Below are 15,116 nucleotides of genomic sequence, written 5' to 3' on the forward strand. Positions count from 1 at the left end.
TCTCCAAACGATTCCCATGCAGAGAGTCTCTGCATGGGAATCGTGCAGAGACTCCCATGCAGAATCGAGTTCATTAAAATAGTACACGAGGCTGAGTTATGCATGATTGAGTTAAACGTGAATCGTATTTGAAATCGTGTCGTAAGATAAAGTGAAACGCAAGTATTACCTCAGATTTTATAGAAAGAGTTGAGTCAAATTAATGTTTATTAAACGTTGCGTTGGGTGGTGACCCTCAATCTCGGTTCTTTAAATGGCTGCTTCAAATGCTTGTTGTACGACGATTGAACAAACAATAAAATAATCTCGCGCAGAACCCACCAACACAAAGCATAGGAAACACACGGCGAGGATACAGTGAACAAAGTCAAAGCAACACACGCTTGAGGAGTGTTCCTGAATGCATCGCCGGGGGCATAATGTTACATTTTGGCGCCCTGGCTTTTTATGCGTTGTGTGGATTGTGTGTCTGGTTTTGTCGTATCGACAGTCGCAGGAGCAGGTCTAAGAATAGCTGAGTTTCCCCTGCAGATACAGTTGTGACTGAGCAGCCTCGACTGATTATGCTGTTTGTCCTGAAGGGGAGCAACACAGCAGACACTCAGAGCCCCTCAGACGGAGGAATAACCACACCCACCTCACAAACCCTGTGCAGGACTGTCGTGCAGAATAAAACGATGGTTTCAGCACCTCTTCACTGATTTTGATTTTGCAAATTTAACCTTTTTTTATGTTTGTTTGTTTTAAACCCTTTAACATCAATTTTCAGAAGAAGCTGGTTTATAATATTTTATATAACCGGAGCAAAAGTAAAAGCCGCCGGAAACAAACACACACACATCAGCAATCAATAATTCAATATATACATTGTATGAAAAGTATTGTGCATCCAGGCCAACAATCTTTATAGTTAAAAAAAACCAGATAAATCACTCACTGAAATATATGGGAGGATTTATACCATCATCTGAAAAGTTAAAACAAACACACCGATACAAAATTATTTCAAAAGTTTTTATTTCACTCTCCAACAGCAACAATAACCTACACAGTTTATCACTATTTAATTTTCTACAGTAACCTTTTCTGTGATCTATATTGTTATACCCATCAATGTGTTGGTATTATGTGTTTTCTTTTTCTTTTTAAATAAAAAAAGACAAGCATCCTTTGTCTATATTTATGTTTTCTCTCTTTCCATCAGGGATGCCAGACAAAGAGAACATAAGCAACAATTCGTTTGTTTCTGTCTCCAAACATCAGACGAAGGTAAATCCTCTGACAGGGACACACATTCATTCCTTATCGCACTCGGGTTTTATATTATGCAGCGCTGCAACGTATTATGAAAGACCATGAGAGGCTGTGGCCTTGAGACAATGCTGGCTCCTTCGCTATGTTCCCATCTTAAAATGGAACTTAAATGTTTGGAAACAAGTTGAACTAATTCTGTCATCACTTTGTCAAGTTTTTCCTGATGGGACGGTATCTTTCATTGTTAAATGCCTCGACAGCAGTGGGGTGGAAATGAACAGGGATGTGAGGTTTGTTTAAAAGTTGGGTCTAATTATAAACAAGGTGTCCAGAGCAGTTCCTGCTCCACCTTTCTCCACCGGTCATTTCCTGTCCACCGGCTTGATAACGTGGCACTACAAGCAGATTTATGGTGCTTTTTGTTTTGTTCCTGTCTGGAGTTTCGTCACAACACAATTGTTCTGTCATGTGAAAAGAGGAAAACCCATCAATTATATTCCAGTTATGTAACGAACAAAACGCCTCAATTGACTCCAACGTACATCACGGGACACTATCTGTAAATTTCTCCTACTTTGGCGACTTAGTGGACTTATTTCTCATAAATTAATGATGGGGCTTTAAAGCCCTGACATAAATGCATGAGTTGCACTGCTTTCTGAAGCGTGGCGAATGCATTTTAAATGTCACAGTCCTGCAGACCACCTCCTGGACTCAGCTCGGGAAAAAAACAAAAAAAACACCCCAAAGAGATACAGAGAGCGCTCTCATACAGTAACACACAGCGTTTGCATCCTTTTATATCATGTCCACACATCTGCCAAGATGCTGGCAGCTCACTGTAGCGGAGCTAAAACTAAAGGGTCAATTAAAACTGAAGGCCAGTAAACACAGAAAGTCAGCTGTGCATCACACAGCGACAGTGAGGGGAAAAAAAAAAAAGGGCAATTGATCCAACGTGTTCTTACCCTGATGTCTTTTAATTGACATTTACCGGAGATTCTGCAGCAAACCTCACCCTTTTCACCCTTGTTTTAATTTCAACTGCTCTCATTTTTTTTTTTGTTTCATTTTATTTTGCAGAAGTCTTTCATTGAAAGTCCAGCCAAACCCCACCCTAAATGCATTTCTCAGGTAGTAAACCCAAGCGCCTTCTGTGTGTAGGGGGTCGGTCACATGTTTATGTTGCAGGTAGACATTTGCACTCTGTTGCACAGAGATTTGACTTCATTTCTAACGGGCAGGTTCCCTCGGAGAAGATCCTCCGGGCTGGAAAGGTTCTCCGCAATGCCATCCTGTCCAGGGCGCCACACATGATCAGAGACAGGAAGTACCATTTAAAGACGTACAGGTGAGTAGTGATCAGGGCGTGGCATTTGAATCCATAAGTGCACCGGTAAACATACAAAAACAGAAATAAATTAAACAGCTAGAAGAATGCTAAGAGTTGCACTGTATTAAAAAAGCCCATACAAATCTGTATAAATGCATATATATATATATATATATATATATATATATATATATATATATATATATATATATATATATATATATATATATATATCAATGAACTATAAAGCTGAATTTGCTTTAATTTTTAAATTAAAATCAGATCTTTTTTTTTATTTCATCATCATTTTCTTCATCACATCTCATCTCTTCTATCCTACTGGGTTTACTCTTTTTTATATTGTGTAAATAATGCAAAATGCTCAGTTTTACCATCCACCCATCCATCCTCTATACCCCTTTATCTTGTTCAGGATTGCTGTAGCTAATCCCAGCTCACTATGAGTGAAGGCGCGTCGCCAGTTTATCAGACACCTGCACACACACACTCAGGGTCACATCGACATACAATCCGGGCTGACCAACTACCTCACATGGATGTTTTGGGACGAAACTGGAGGCCCTGTGCTCAGGCAGAACATTCAAACTCCACAAAGAAAGACCCATTCTGCATTTCAGCCCACAACATTTTTACTACGAGACGAGAACTCTAACCACGACACCACCTTCGTTATTACCAACATACGTATTATCTGAAATATCATGATGAATTGATTTGAAGTGACAACCTTCACATGATATATAACTTATGTAAAATGTCGGCCACCGTTGGCCCAGAGGTCAGAGAAGCTTGTTTGTACTCCTGAGGTTCGCAGGTTCAATTTACCACTGTGGGCCCCTGACCCTGCAGTCCTAGTATGTGCATTATAGTTAATGTTGACTATGGATATAATGTGTAAAATGGAGCAAAGTTAATAAAAAAAAAAAAAAAATCCAAATGAGGATCAATAAAGAATGGTAAATAAATACATTTTATAAATGTGACCTAGATCATGAGAGGATCCGGTGAAAGTTGTACTGAACATCATTATTAAATTAATGTTGTGAAACATTTGCAGTTGGGTTAACGTCATTTTAGACAAATAAATCAATGTTTGTGCTGCAATAACTTTACAAAAATGATTTAAAACAAGTTAGAAAATATATGTTTGGTTGGTTATTTGTCATTTATTTAACATCTTGGGGGGAAAAAAGTTACTGTTTTAAAACCTCCCTATATATGGCAATATTTATTATAAATAGAACAATATAACCCATGCAACATGTAATGTATTTTTAAATGAATCTAATTTAATAGTAGATGTGTAAAACAACTGATCACTGAAGGTATTTTATCACAAACCCCTGTTACTGTAAAAAAAAAATACAACAAGTACGAATCATAAAAAGACCCAGTCACATAATAAAAAAATAACACAAAACTAACAAAGATGTGTGTTTTTCAGGCAGTGTTGCGTGGGGACAGAGCTGGTCGACTGGCAGATGCAGCAGGGCTCATGCATCCACTCTCGCGTTCAGGCCGTGGGCATGTGGCAGGTGTTGCTGGAAGAAGGTGTTCTCAACCATGGTGAGTCTGTGTCTGCGTGCAACAAATCAGAAAAAAAAATTAAATAAAAAATAAATCAGAATTTCAACTCTGCTGCTTGTCTCGTTTTTACTGTGGTGCAGTCGACCAGGAGCTGAGCTTCCAGGACAAGTACCTCTTCTACCGCTTCCTGGATGACGAGCTGGAGGACGCCCCTTTCCCCAGTGAGGAAGAGAGGAAGGAGAGCCAAGAAGAGCTGCAGGACACTCTGCTCCTCCTCTCTCAAATCGGGCCTGATGCCCACATGAGGATGATTCTGAAGAAACAGTACTGCTCACAAGCTCTAACCCAAAAGCAATGTAAAACTACAGTGTAATAGCGTTTCGTTTCACGTATCGTTTTCCTTTTGTTTCTAGCCCATCTGAAAGGACAGCGGATGACTTGGAGATCATTTATGAGGAGTTGTTGCATATTAAGGCCTTATCCCATCTATCCACTACTGTGAGTACACGTAGCTGTATATAGATAGATAGATAGATAGATAGATAGATAGATAGATAGATAGATGTTGTAGCTTATTAGTGTATGTTGTCATTTTCACAGTTTCAATATTCAAATATTAAAATGTATATATTGTCTGTGTTGCTGAATGAAACCCAAACATGGCTCACGACATTTGCAAAAAATAACTAAATTCACGTGGATCAATTTCACCCCTGCAGAGCTTTAAATGTCAGTAAAGAAAATCTTTGCCTGGATGTTATGATTGCAATGCTTTTCATTGCTCTCTGCGAGCATTGATCTAACAGAGAATCAAGCCTATAAATGTGAAGTCTAAGAGTATCAGTCTTTTCTGTTGCACAGGTGAAGCGGGAACTTGCGGGAGTGCTGATATTTGAATACCACACAAAGGCAGGAACAGTGTGTAAGTAATGAGTAATGTCATCCGCAAAACTCTTTTCCCAAGCACCCGACGCTATCAATCACACATGTCCCAGATTATGGCGTATTAGATCACTGAAGCTCTTCTTTGTTCATTTCCTCTGCCAGTGTTCAATCAGGGTGACGAGGGCACGTCATGGTACATCATTTTAAAGGGCTCAGTCAATGTCGTTATCTACGGAAAAGTACGTATGTCTCCTGAATGACACGATCAGAATCATGTACCGTTGTTGAAATATTTAATCTTATTTTTCTCTGACCATAGCATTGATTTGTACCCTATTATAACTTGTGTGTGTGTGCAGGGAGTTGTTTGCACTCTTCATGAAGGGGATGACTTTGGGAAACTGGCTCTCGTCAATGACGCCCCTCGTGCTGCGTCCATTGTCTTGCGGGAGGACAACTGTCATTTCCTGAGAGTAGACAAGGAGGACTTCAACAGGATTCTGAGGGTGAGTGACTTCATAGTGTTTACTGATGCTCTTTCAGGGACAATAAAAAGCACTGTCACCCTCTGTTGGCAAAAACTCTGTAATGCAACCATGAGAGAGACTCGGTGTGTCTTTTGAGTCTGTAACATCGGCACTCTGCCATTAGTTTAGTCACTCCACTAAATATGTGTGTTGATTCTGAATAGTTTTTCTGATTGTTGTTTAACTGTGAATGCAAGCCAGGTAGTTACTTCTATATAGTTAGCAAAGATCGCCTCATAAACTCCTTTCTTGAAGCAGACTACAGCATCAGAGATTATTTTGGAATAAATATGTAATAGTGATGCTTTAAAAAGTCTGTAGAATTTATAAGGAAGACACCTATTTTTTGGACAGTGCAATAACAGAATATGGTTTTCAACATGTAACGCTCAAATCTCTCTCCCTCTAACAAAATTGGTCGTCTTACACAAGGTTATAGAGTACATTCACATGTTCACTATGATTTCACATTCATTTGAATTGGTTTCAACAAAGTTTGACATGACGTACTACTGAAGATCAAAATGCTCATCTGTTATTTTGTGACAATGATATATTTTTTTCACAAACTATTATCTCCTATTTTGAAAGTGCTCCTAAATAGTCTTAATAAATCACACACGATATAAACTTAGTCTTTACACGCCATTTCCACGGAGTTGTCAAAACCACAGTGAAAATTCACAGAACTTTTAGTGTTTCGTGAACATAATCGCAGCTTTTCCATAGTGTGTCGATGCCTTGCTAAATCACACAGTGTTCATGTACAGTACAGCTTGTGTCTTTATATAAACATTGAAAGGTTGTGCATTCATGTACCTTTTTTTCTGAAGGACGTGGAGGCCAACACTGTGCGCCTGAAGGAACACGGTCAGGATGTTTTGGTGTTAGAGAAAAGTCTGAGCAGCAGCCGAACGTCTGTCCAAGGATCCTCGGCCTCCAATTACAAGTAAACACCCCCGGCACATCGCTCACGCTCAACACATCATACGTTGGCTCTGTCTGGCGAGTCTTTAAACTTGCAACCTGCAGTCCATCTTCAATCAACAGTTCAGGCTCAGCCACCGTGCTAACTTCAGCACCCCTGAACATTTAAACCCTTGAAACAAATAAAACCCAGGTTTATTAAAAATAAAGTTCGATATTTTCTTTTCTTCGACTAAGATTGTGGGATAACAAGCTTTTCTCTATCCCTCTTGGACAATGGTCCAAACCAGCTGAGCTCAGTGGATTTAGCTACAACAGTTTAATGGCCAGAGAGAGTGAACAACAGTACAGAATCCCAACTTCATCCTCTTCCATCTGCTTGCGGTGCCGACAAGAATGTTGTTGCTTCATATGGAGCAGAGACGCCCAAAAACTTTTACAAACATTTGTTTGTACCTCATCATTTCGTGGTGGCCAATTTTAGGAATCTGCCGGTTGGTTTGTATTTTGTTTTGGGTTTTTTTTGGTAACATGTTCCTAAAAAGCAAATACAAAAGTAAATGTTACCCAGATTAGAAGAAATAATATGTATGTATGTATGTATTTATTTATTTATTTGATTGATTTGATTAATCCACCTTTAGTTTATCCTTTGGTGTTTTTGAACCACACTATCTTTTAATAATCACTACAGCCATATTCAGTGTTAAAAACTTTTTTTTTTTTAAAGGTATTAAAAAGGTTGTGACACATATGACTATTTTAAAACTGGTGTATATTTGTGCACGTCCTTTTTGCTACTCTTACTACCATTCACATACACAATATGCAACAATAAAGCCTGAAACTTCAGGTTTTGAACGAAGTGAACAGCATCAGAGCATCTGACCTGCAGATGAAAAAGCGCTGCAGCAGCATCTCAGCAGTCCTGCGCCCTGCAGCCATGAGTGTTACCCTAATAGAGGCATCTGTCACTGCTCCCGGGTCTAATATGGAGCGACATATTAATGGTAATGATGGCCCGGCTTCTCGAGGGGAAAAGGAAGGCCTGGCAAGTCACAATTACTTGTTCAGGGTCGCCCTCTAATCAACTCCACTCCTCACACATGAGAGTGTCAAGTCTTGTGTTCTCCCCAGTGAGTGGGGGACACAGTGAGGAGACACGGCGTTGCTGGTGTGGATCCCTCTTGTCATGCTGTTATCCAGCCGAGGCTGGATTGTGTTGATTCCCCTTCACACAGAAAATGCCCCCATGTCATTTTTTTTTTTTTTTTTTTTTTTGGGGTGGGGAGGGCGCTTCTCTTATGACACTTGTCCCAGATTCCTCTTCATCCTCAGCTGGCCAAGAATGCTGATTGTAAATAGGATTGTTATCAAATGAAGCAATCAAAGAGGAATATTGAAGTGACATAAATCAGTCGAGGGCCATAACTGTGTCATTAAGCACTAAGAGCCGGTGTTTCTTGATTAGTGAAGGGTGTGTTTTTTTTTGTCCTCTGTTGTTCCAGATACAAGATAATGTCTGGGACGCCGGAGAAGATTCTGGAGCATCTCCTCGAAATGATGCGGTTGGATTCCCAATTCACAGAGTCAGGTACCGCTCACCCAGCCACGTGCTGTTTATCGGATTGGAGCCATCTAATGCCATCTATCAATATGATGATCATCCAAAGTGAAGGGGTTTTCACCTCGCCAGCATATTTATTCTCTCCTCCACTCTCTCCGACTGTCTGTGTCCTCCACCACTGCACTGACCCGTTTGTTCTCGCCTATAATTAGGCACACATCACAGAGCTGATCTAATTACTCGTGCTCGCGTGGATACATATGGTTTTTGTTTGCCCGCCGAGGTGACAGCGACAGGGCCATGTGCTTCAAGGCCCGATGACGCGGTTTGATGTGGGTTTTTTTTTTCAACACCGAAAAGACAGGTGTTTGTCTTCGTTTCTGTCACAGACTCAGCTCTGGATGACTTTGTGCTCACGCACTGTGTCTTCATGCCCAACAGTCAGCTGTGTCCAGTCCTCATCGCTCAATATCCTTCCAGCGTTACGTTTCTCTGAGTGATAAAATGTCCCTTTTTCCAATCTGCAAAGCTGATTTGCACATTTCGGTTGGGCCGCTGTGTTGTAATTGTGTCACTGTTGATCCTTAACTGCCGTGCAACTACCACGCCCGGCCGTCACAGGGCTCCGAACAGGAGATGCTGGACTACACGCTGAACAACAAGCGCAGGGTGATCCGCCTGGTGATGCAGTGGGCTGATTTACACGGAGATCAGCTGCAGCAGGAGGACGCCTCCCTGGCTTTTCTTAAGGTCAGCCGATAACTACGACAGGGGACATCCTGGACGGGTCATGCAGACTTTTTCACCAAAACATTCCAGTTTTAAAAAGTGTCGACGTCGGGCGAGGTTTCAAGTATAGGCTATTTGTAGCTGTGGTTTTTTGGGAAGTCTTTTGAAAAGTGCAGCCGTGATATTGACTTACCTGGATTTAAAACTTCCGAATAATTAGAAATCAAATGTCTCTCAGAGCTGCATTATTCGACAATTTACACTGTCGGAGAAAGGCGGATCCCTTCGCTATAAATACACAGCCATGTGGCAGAAAAACCGAAAGGAGAACTAGAAACCAACATAAGCGTTGAACTTAACAATAACTGGGTGAGATACATCATTAGAGTCTGAATAGCTGTTCAATGTAAACAACAAATGTCTACAGCAACATGGTAATATATGCACAGCTGTCCAGTTTGTTGGTCTTGAGCTGATGACGACATCGTTTCTCCAATATAAACAATGGCCCTGATGACCTCCTGATGTAATGTGGTGCAGAGCTTGAGAAATCAAGGATTTATGTTACATGTACTTCCTGGGAATTTTTTTTTATGTTCTTGCCGGTGAAATCCAGATTATTACACTTTGAAATAGAGCCTATTTTTGTTTGTTTATTTCTCCGGCTGTGCTACTTCTGTACTCAAAGCCTGCGTTGTTTGGCAGGAGTTTTTCATGGCCGTGTCTAATGATGCCAAAGCACTTCCTGCCCTCAGGGATCAGCTTACAGAGCTGGAGAGAACGGTAAAGCACAAGTAAGTCCATGGTTTATTACTGACGTTTTAATATTGAAAAACTAAAATCAAACACTATAATCATGGTCGTGTTGAATGCTTTTCTTTATGTTTATATATGACTCATCAAACTAATAAACCCTCCAGTTGATTTATTGTCTTCTAATGTTTGATTTGTCAGTGCCGAAGATGCAAAGTCCTCACAGAAAAAGGTACGCGGGTGATCTTCTTTGCTCAACGTTTAAAGGTTTTGCACAGGTTTCATTGTATGAACATGAAAATGTGACTGCGTTATTCTGCCACAGCACAAAGTTCTGCTGCGACAGTTCAGTATGGGAGATGAGAAGCTTCAGAGACGTCAGCCGATCAAGAGCAATGATGAAAGTGAGTAAAGAACGAGCTTCGACATGCTTATGTGTACATTTGTCCACCAATATACTATATACTATATCTGCTGCACCGTCTCGCCTCTTTTCCTCCTTTTAAAACTTGATTTTAAGTCCATCAGACACAGAGTCATACTATTGTTCATTTTAAAAGAGCAGGAAAAAGCACTGTCCTGTTTAAGTTACACTCCTGTTTTTAGAGACATTTGAACCCGTCATCCGCAACTCAAGAAACTCGAGAAAACATGGAAAATGCTTAAACAGACAATTTCTGCTTATTTTGATTTACACAAATTTTGATCTGCATTTTGTAGCCAGTACATTTGTTTATATAACACATTATCCCTGTTTATATCTTCTTTAAGAAACTATTTGTGCCTGCTAACTATTAGCTTCAACACTTTTTGAAACGTGTATTTTTTTTTCTTACTTTAAAATGGTTTATTTTGTCAGCAGTACTTTTAGATGTAATTGAGTACAGCTGAGACAATGTGAAAGAAGTCACTTCCTGTTGAACGGCACACAAAATGCCCACTGCTGTTTTTGACCTATTTTCGCAACTATACTGCAAATAACAAAGGTGATTTTGTATTAATTTAACATTTTCACGTTTACTGAACTGGTTGATTATTTTTTTCAACTTTGACAAATACCACAAAGACAAAAACACGCAACAGTGAAAGTCCCATGTATTGGAGAACACTGTTGCCAATACACAAAACACAACTAGCAGCATTTAATTGAACAGAAAATGTAGGAAAATAACTGGGTTTACAAGACGTTCTATTGTGTCTCCTGACCTCTGGGCCCTAAAAGAAACATTAACCTTGTTGTCTCGCACTCTGCTGTGCGGCTTCACCACTCCTTTCGTTCCTCCCCGCTGACAGTTCCTTTAATTACTCTGATTCATGCCTCCAGTTCTGTTTAAAGTCTACTGCTGCGACCACACCTACACCACCATCCGAGCCTCGGTGGCGGCCTCCGTCAGGGAGGTCATCGGTGCTGTGGCCGACAAGCTGGGGTCGGCGGAGGACCTGCTGCTGGTCAACCTCAGTTCGGCAGGAGGTGAGAGCAGCCGCAGCTACTTGTTAATCAAACGATTGGAGAGAGCAAGTGGGGGGGTTTACACCGAGCAGCGTGCTATACTAATTCATCCTGGCTGATTTAGTGTGGAAATTAGCGGCCTGTTGCGGTGACTGTGTTGACTGTGAATGGCCGCTGCAGTAGGTGCCGAACAAATCCATTTTAAAGAGGCTTATGGAAAGGCCGCGATCAGATTTTCTCATAACGATCGGGACAAGGATTGATTCCGGCGGCTGCTTCTTGCTGTAGTGATGTTTCCTCGCTGTTGCCATAAAGTGCTGATGAGAGTTTCCGCATCTTATACTGAACTTTCACAACGGAAGATGAATGAATGAAGCTGAAGTCGCTCTATTAGCCAGGGGCAATTATTACAGAACATCTGTATGTCCACCCGGGGGACCATCCGTCCATCTTCGTCGATCATTTATCCAGCATAGGGTCGCTGGAGCAGAACCCAGATAGAGTCCCCAGTAAAGACAGTACTATATTGTAAACTTCTTTTTAAATAATGTCATATTGAATTGGTCACTTAACAGTAAAAAAAAGTATTTGCAAATGATGAATATGTGAGCCTGCTCTCATAAAAATCATACTTGATCACATATCAACAAAAAACATTAATATGCGAACTTGCTCAAAGTTACAGTATTAACTGTTGCATGAATGTTTCTTCTTTAAGAGTTAAAAAAAAACCCTGATTTCACGAAAGACAATATCAACTACTGGATTGCATTTGCCTTCTGTTATTTAGTCTGTTGTGAATCCATGTAAATATCCAGATAAATTTGCATTCTGCACTTTTATTTTGTTCCTTCGTACCCTACAGAGAAAGCCGTCCTTAAGCCCAACGACGTGTCGGTGTTTTCCACGCTCAGCATTAATGGGCGGCTGTTTGCCTGTCGCAGGGATCAGTTGGATTCACTGGTTAGTGAATATATTCTCAGAACTCTACCAGCTCCTTTATCATCTCTAACCACCAGCAGATTCAGTGCATCGTTGCCGATCAATAGCTGCTGTTAATCCTGACATATTTTTGAAATATTAATTAGACTGCAATATTGCTGTGTTTTTTATAGACGCCTCTACCCGAGCAGGAAGGCCCCTCCTCGGGCTCTCTGGCCAGCTTCGAGTTGATGAGCTCAAAGGATGTGGCGTACCTCATGACTTCTTACGACTGGGAGCTTTTCCACTGTGTACATGAGGTATCGTAGCCTCAACGTGATCAGAACTGCTGTAGCTTGTGTGGCAACCGGGCAACTTGGCAACCCACCCGTCGAGGGCAGGGACAGGTCAACCCAAGGGTCAATTCTCGGGGGTCACCTCAATTTGCAGACTTCCCACAGAAAGAGTCATTTATCCGTCGAAGCAATAAATAAAACAATTCACAATTTTGTGACGTCTTCTGATTACTTGCTTTCCTCACGTGTCGTCCAGGTTGAACTCGTCTACCACACGTTTGGAAGGCAATATGTGAAGAAAACCACGGTGAACCTGGACCTGTTCCTGAGGAGGTTCAATGAAATTCAGTTCTGGGTGGTCACGGAAATCTGCCTGTGTTCTCAGCTGAGCAAAAGAGTGCAGCTCCTCAAGAAGTTCATCAAGATCGCTGCCCAGTAAGACGATCTCGTTTCAGTGCTCTCTCTCTTCACTTTTGTCTGCGTGTCTGTGTGTGTGTGTGTGTGTGTGTGTGTGTGTGTGTGTGTGTGTGTGTGTGTGTGTGTGTGTGTGTGTGTGTGTGTGTGTGTGTGTGTGTGTGTGTGTGTGTGTTTGTGTGTGTGTGTGTGTGTGTGTGACACTAACTTTACTGCTGATTTCCAAAAGCTGTAAGGAATACAGGAATCTCAATGGCTTCTTTGCCATCATCATGGGGCTCAGTAACCCGGCTGTGTGCCGACTCAACCAAACCTGGGAGGTGTGTATTATCTACCAAATCTACACTACGCACACAAAATAAGGATAATTGGTAGAATAATTTTCTTTTTAACGTCACATGGCAATAAATCTTACACGAATGGAAAGTTGTTTACCCCTTTAAACAGCAAGGAAAAGCTTTGTGGCCTTCTTTTTTATTTTAACAAATATAATATGTTAAATCTGAACTTTTTAAAGAGAGGGAGCAGCAGGAGTGATCATGGGTTGAGGGTTTGGGTTAGGCTTTTATTTTATGAGATGTATGTACAGTTGAATAGTTCGTTTTTATAAACCTGCACTTTTAGTACCAAATTCATAGTGAGTGTCGTTTGAGGTTAATGCAAAGGAAAATAGCTTTAGTGCAAAACCTTCTGTATAACATGTATGAAAACTGAAGAATGTATAAATAAGAATTGCCAGATAGGTTGAACTTTAAAAGAACATCTCAAGAAATCCTCAGCGTTAAGAATTGATGATATTGTGAAGAAATTTCAAGCAAGCGTTACAACTTGCGGTTCCAAGTCAACCAAGCCATTTGTTTTTTTGTTTTGTTTTTCACAGAAACTTCCCAGCAAATTCAAGAAAATCTATGGAGAATTTGAAAACTTGATGGTAAGATGAACCAATACTTTTGACACAGTGAATCCCTGCCGCTCTGCGTGGTTCTGCTCTCTTGCAGGAGTGACCCGTGGAGACGTAGATCAGAATCCTTGTGGGTCCAGAGGCTTTTGCCACGTGTCGGGATAGTGACTGATGCCTTTCACGCGGTGACGACGAATCTCAGGACAGTGTGACTGTTTCCACAGGACCCGTCCAGGAACCACCGAGCATACCGACTGACAGTGACCAAACTGGAGCCTCCCATCATTCCTTTCATGCCCCTGCTGATCAAAGGTCAAACCTATTTACTCAGATGACTCTTTATTTTTAATATAATGTCATCTTGCCTCTGCATCCGACAATTGTTGCTCCAAACCTCTCAAATTGCTCTCATTTTTTTAAAACATCAATCTCTTGTTTTTCTTTCTTTTTCCAGACATGACATTTACTCACGAGGGCAACAAAACATTTATTGACAATTTGGTCAATTTTGAGAAAATGGTGAGGCTCTGCAGGAGCAGATTATCGTCCACCAGTTGGTGTTTATTTTTATTTTTTTAAGTATTATTTTTCAGTTAATTGATGATACTTATTGGTGATCATATCTCTCTCTGTCTTGCAGCGGATGATGGCTAACACAGTGAAGATAGTGAAATACTGCAGGAGTCAGGCATTCTGTGAGTTCCAGCTGATCTGTTTATATCACATCTATGACATCTAAAAAAAACAACAACCAACACGCCAAATCTGACTGATGCTTCATTTCTCATCTGTCCAACATAATCAGGTCCAGATTCAGCACTGACCAGCAAGAACCACCCAGATGTTTGGACCTACGTGCGTCAGCTCAATGTGATCGACAACCAAAGGACGCTGACTCAGCTCTCTCATGGCCTTGAACCCCGCAGGTCTTGAAACCACTCAGGGACGGAAATGTTTTTGCTCCGACGCCGCGTCGTGGCGCGGCGAGTGCTTACGCTGGTGTGAATTTCCTTCAACACAAGCAATCACATGGAGGACCTAATGATGATAATGAGATATTGTTTCAGGAGCCGTTGCCTGACTTGTTAAGCCTTTTATTACAGTAATTTGTGATATTTAAGCAACAGCATTGGCTGGCGGGTGAAGCACCTCTCATATCACTGTCATGCCGGCTTCACACCATGTCCTACTCAAACAATTGAAGGAATTACAGATTCTAGTGAGATCTCATTTATCTGGCTGTTGCATATCATTTCCACTGATGCTTTGAAAATGCAAGGTCTCATTTTTCCTCGTATCCAGTTGTTTCGTATCTTTTGTATTGAACGGTATTTATACTATTTAAGTTTGTGATATTTCTTTGCGTTTTGAATTGTATACAAATATTTATTTTGACATCAGCATGCAGAGGTTTATGAATGTTTAACTTTTTAATTCGTGTGAGCACAGTTCTCTTTGAAAGCCTGGCATATGGTAAATGTCTGAAAAAACCTTTTGTGTTGTAAATATTAAATATTTTAGATGTACTCGTGTGCAGGAATGTATTTATTTGTATGATCTGTATCACTGATCCACAAACCAAAGAGGATTGCTGCCATGCAAGATGCCTGG

The 15,116-nt window shown here is 40.9% G+C and overlaps 1 protein-coding gene across 2 annotated transcripts in view; it reads left to right on the forward strand.

The window, feature by feature from the left end:
* Positions 1–14,438, forward strand: part of rapgef4a (Rap guanine nucleotide exchange factor 4a) — a gene marked incomplete at both ends in the record, with an annotated part of 34,351 nt that extends 19,913 nt beyond the window's left edge. Inside the window, 26 exons of one of the 2 annotated variants that reach the window (XM_080497557.1) lie at positions 1,205–1,269; positions 2,338–2,388; positions 2,499–2,605; positions 4,053–4,174; positions 4,276–4,459; positions 4,549–4,633; positions 4,997–5,057; positions 5,183–5,259; positions 5,380–5,526; positions 6,381–6,496; positions 7,983–8,068; positions 8,431–8,522; positions 8,663–8,791; positions 9,476–9,564; positions 9,725–9,755; positions 9,828–9,927; positions 10,848–10,994; positions 11,839–11,936; positions 12,089–12,214; positions 12,447–12,625; positions 12,834–12,924; positions 13,485–13,535; positions 13,730–13,817; positions 13,960–14,024; positions 14,146–14,200; positions 14,311–14,438. In XM_080497557.1, coding sequence (XP_080353683.1) covers positions 1,205–1,269; positions 2,338–2,388; positions 2,499–2,605; positions 4,053–4,174; positions 4,276–4,459; positions 4,549–4,633; positions 4,997–5,057; positions 5,183–5,259; positions 5,380–5,526; positions 6,381–6,496; positions 7,983–8,068; positions 8,431–8,522; positions 8,663–8,791; positions 9,476–9,564; positions 9,725–9,755; positions 9,828–9,927; positions 10,848–10,994; positions 11,839–11,936; positions 12,089–12,214; positions 12,447–12,625; positions 12,834–12,924; positions 13,485–13,535; positions 13,730–13,817; positions 13,960–14,024; positions 14,146–14,200; positions 14,311–14,438 — 2,570 coding nt within the window. The remainder of the gene's footprint in view (positions 1–1,204; positions 1,270–2,337; positions 2,389–2,498; positions 2,606–4,052; positions 4,175–4,275; positions 4,460–4,548; positions 4,634–4,996; positions 5,058–5,182; positions 5,260–5,379; positions 5,527–6,380; positions 6,497–7,982; positions 8,069–8,430; positions 8,523–8,662; positions 8,792–9,475; positions 9,565–9,724; positions 9,756–9,827; positions 9,928–10,847; positions 10,995–11,838; positions 11,937–12,088; positions 12,215–12,446; positions 12,626–12,833; positions 12,925–13,484; positions 13,536–13,729; positions 13,818–13,959; positions 14,025–14,145; positions 14,201–14,310) is intronic. The other variant, XM_080497558.1, reaches the window with a different exon arrangement.
* Positions 14,439–15,116: the final 678 nt, after the last annotated feature.

This window comes from Blennius ocellaris (genome assembly GCF_963422515.1).
Source record: "Blennius ocellaris genome assembly, chromosome: 6".
Taxonomy (NCBI): domain Eukaryota; kingdom Metazoa; phylum Chordata; class Actinopteri; order Blenniiformes; family Blenniidae; genus Blennius; species Blennius ocellaris.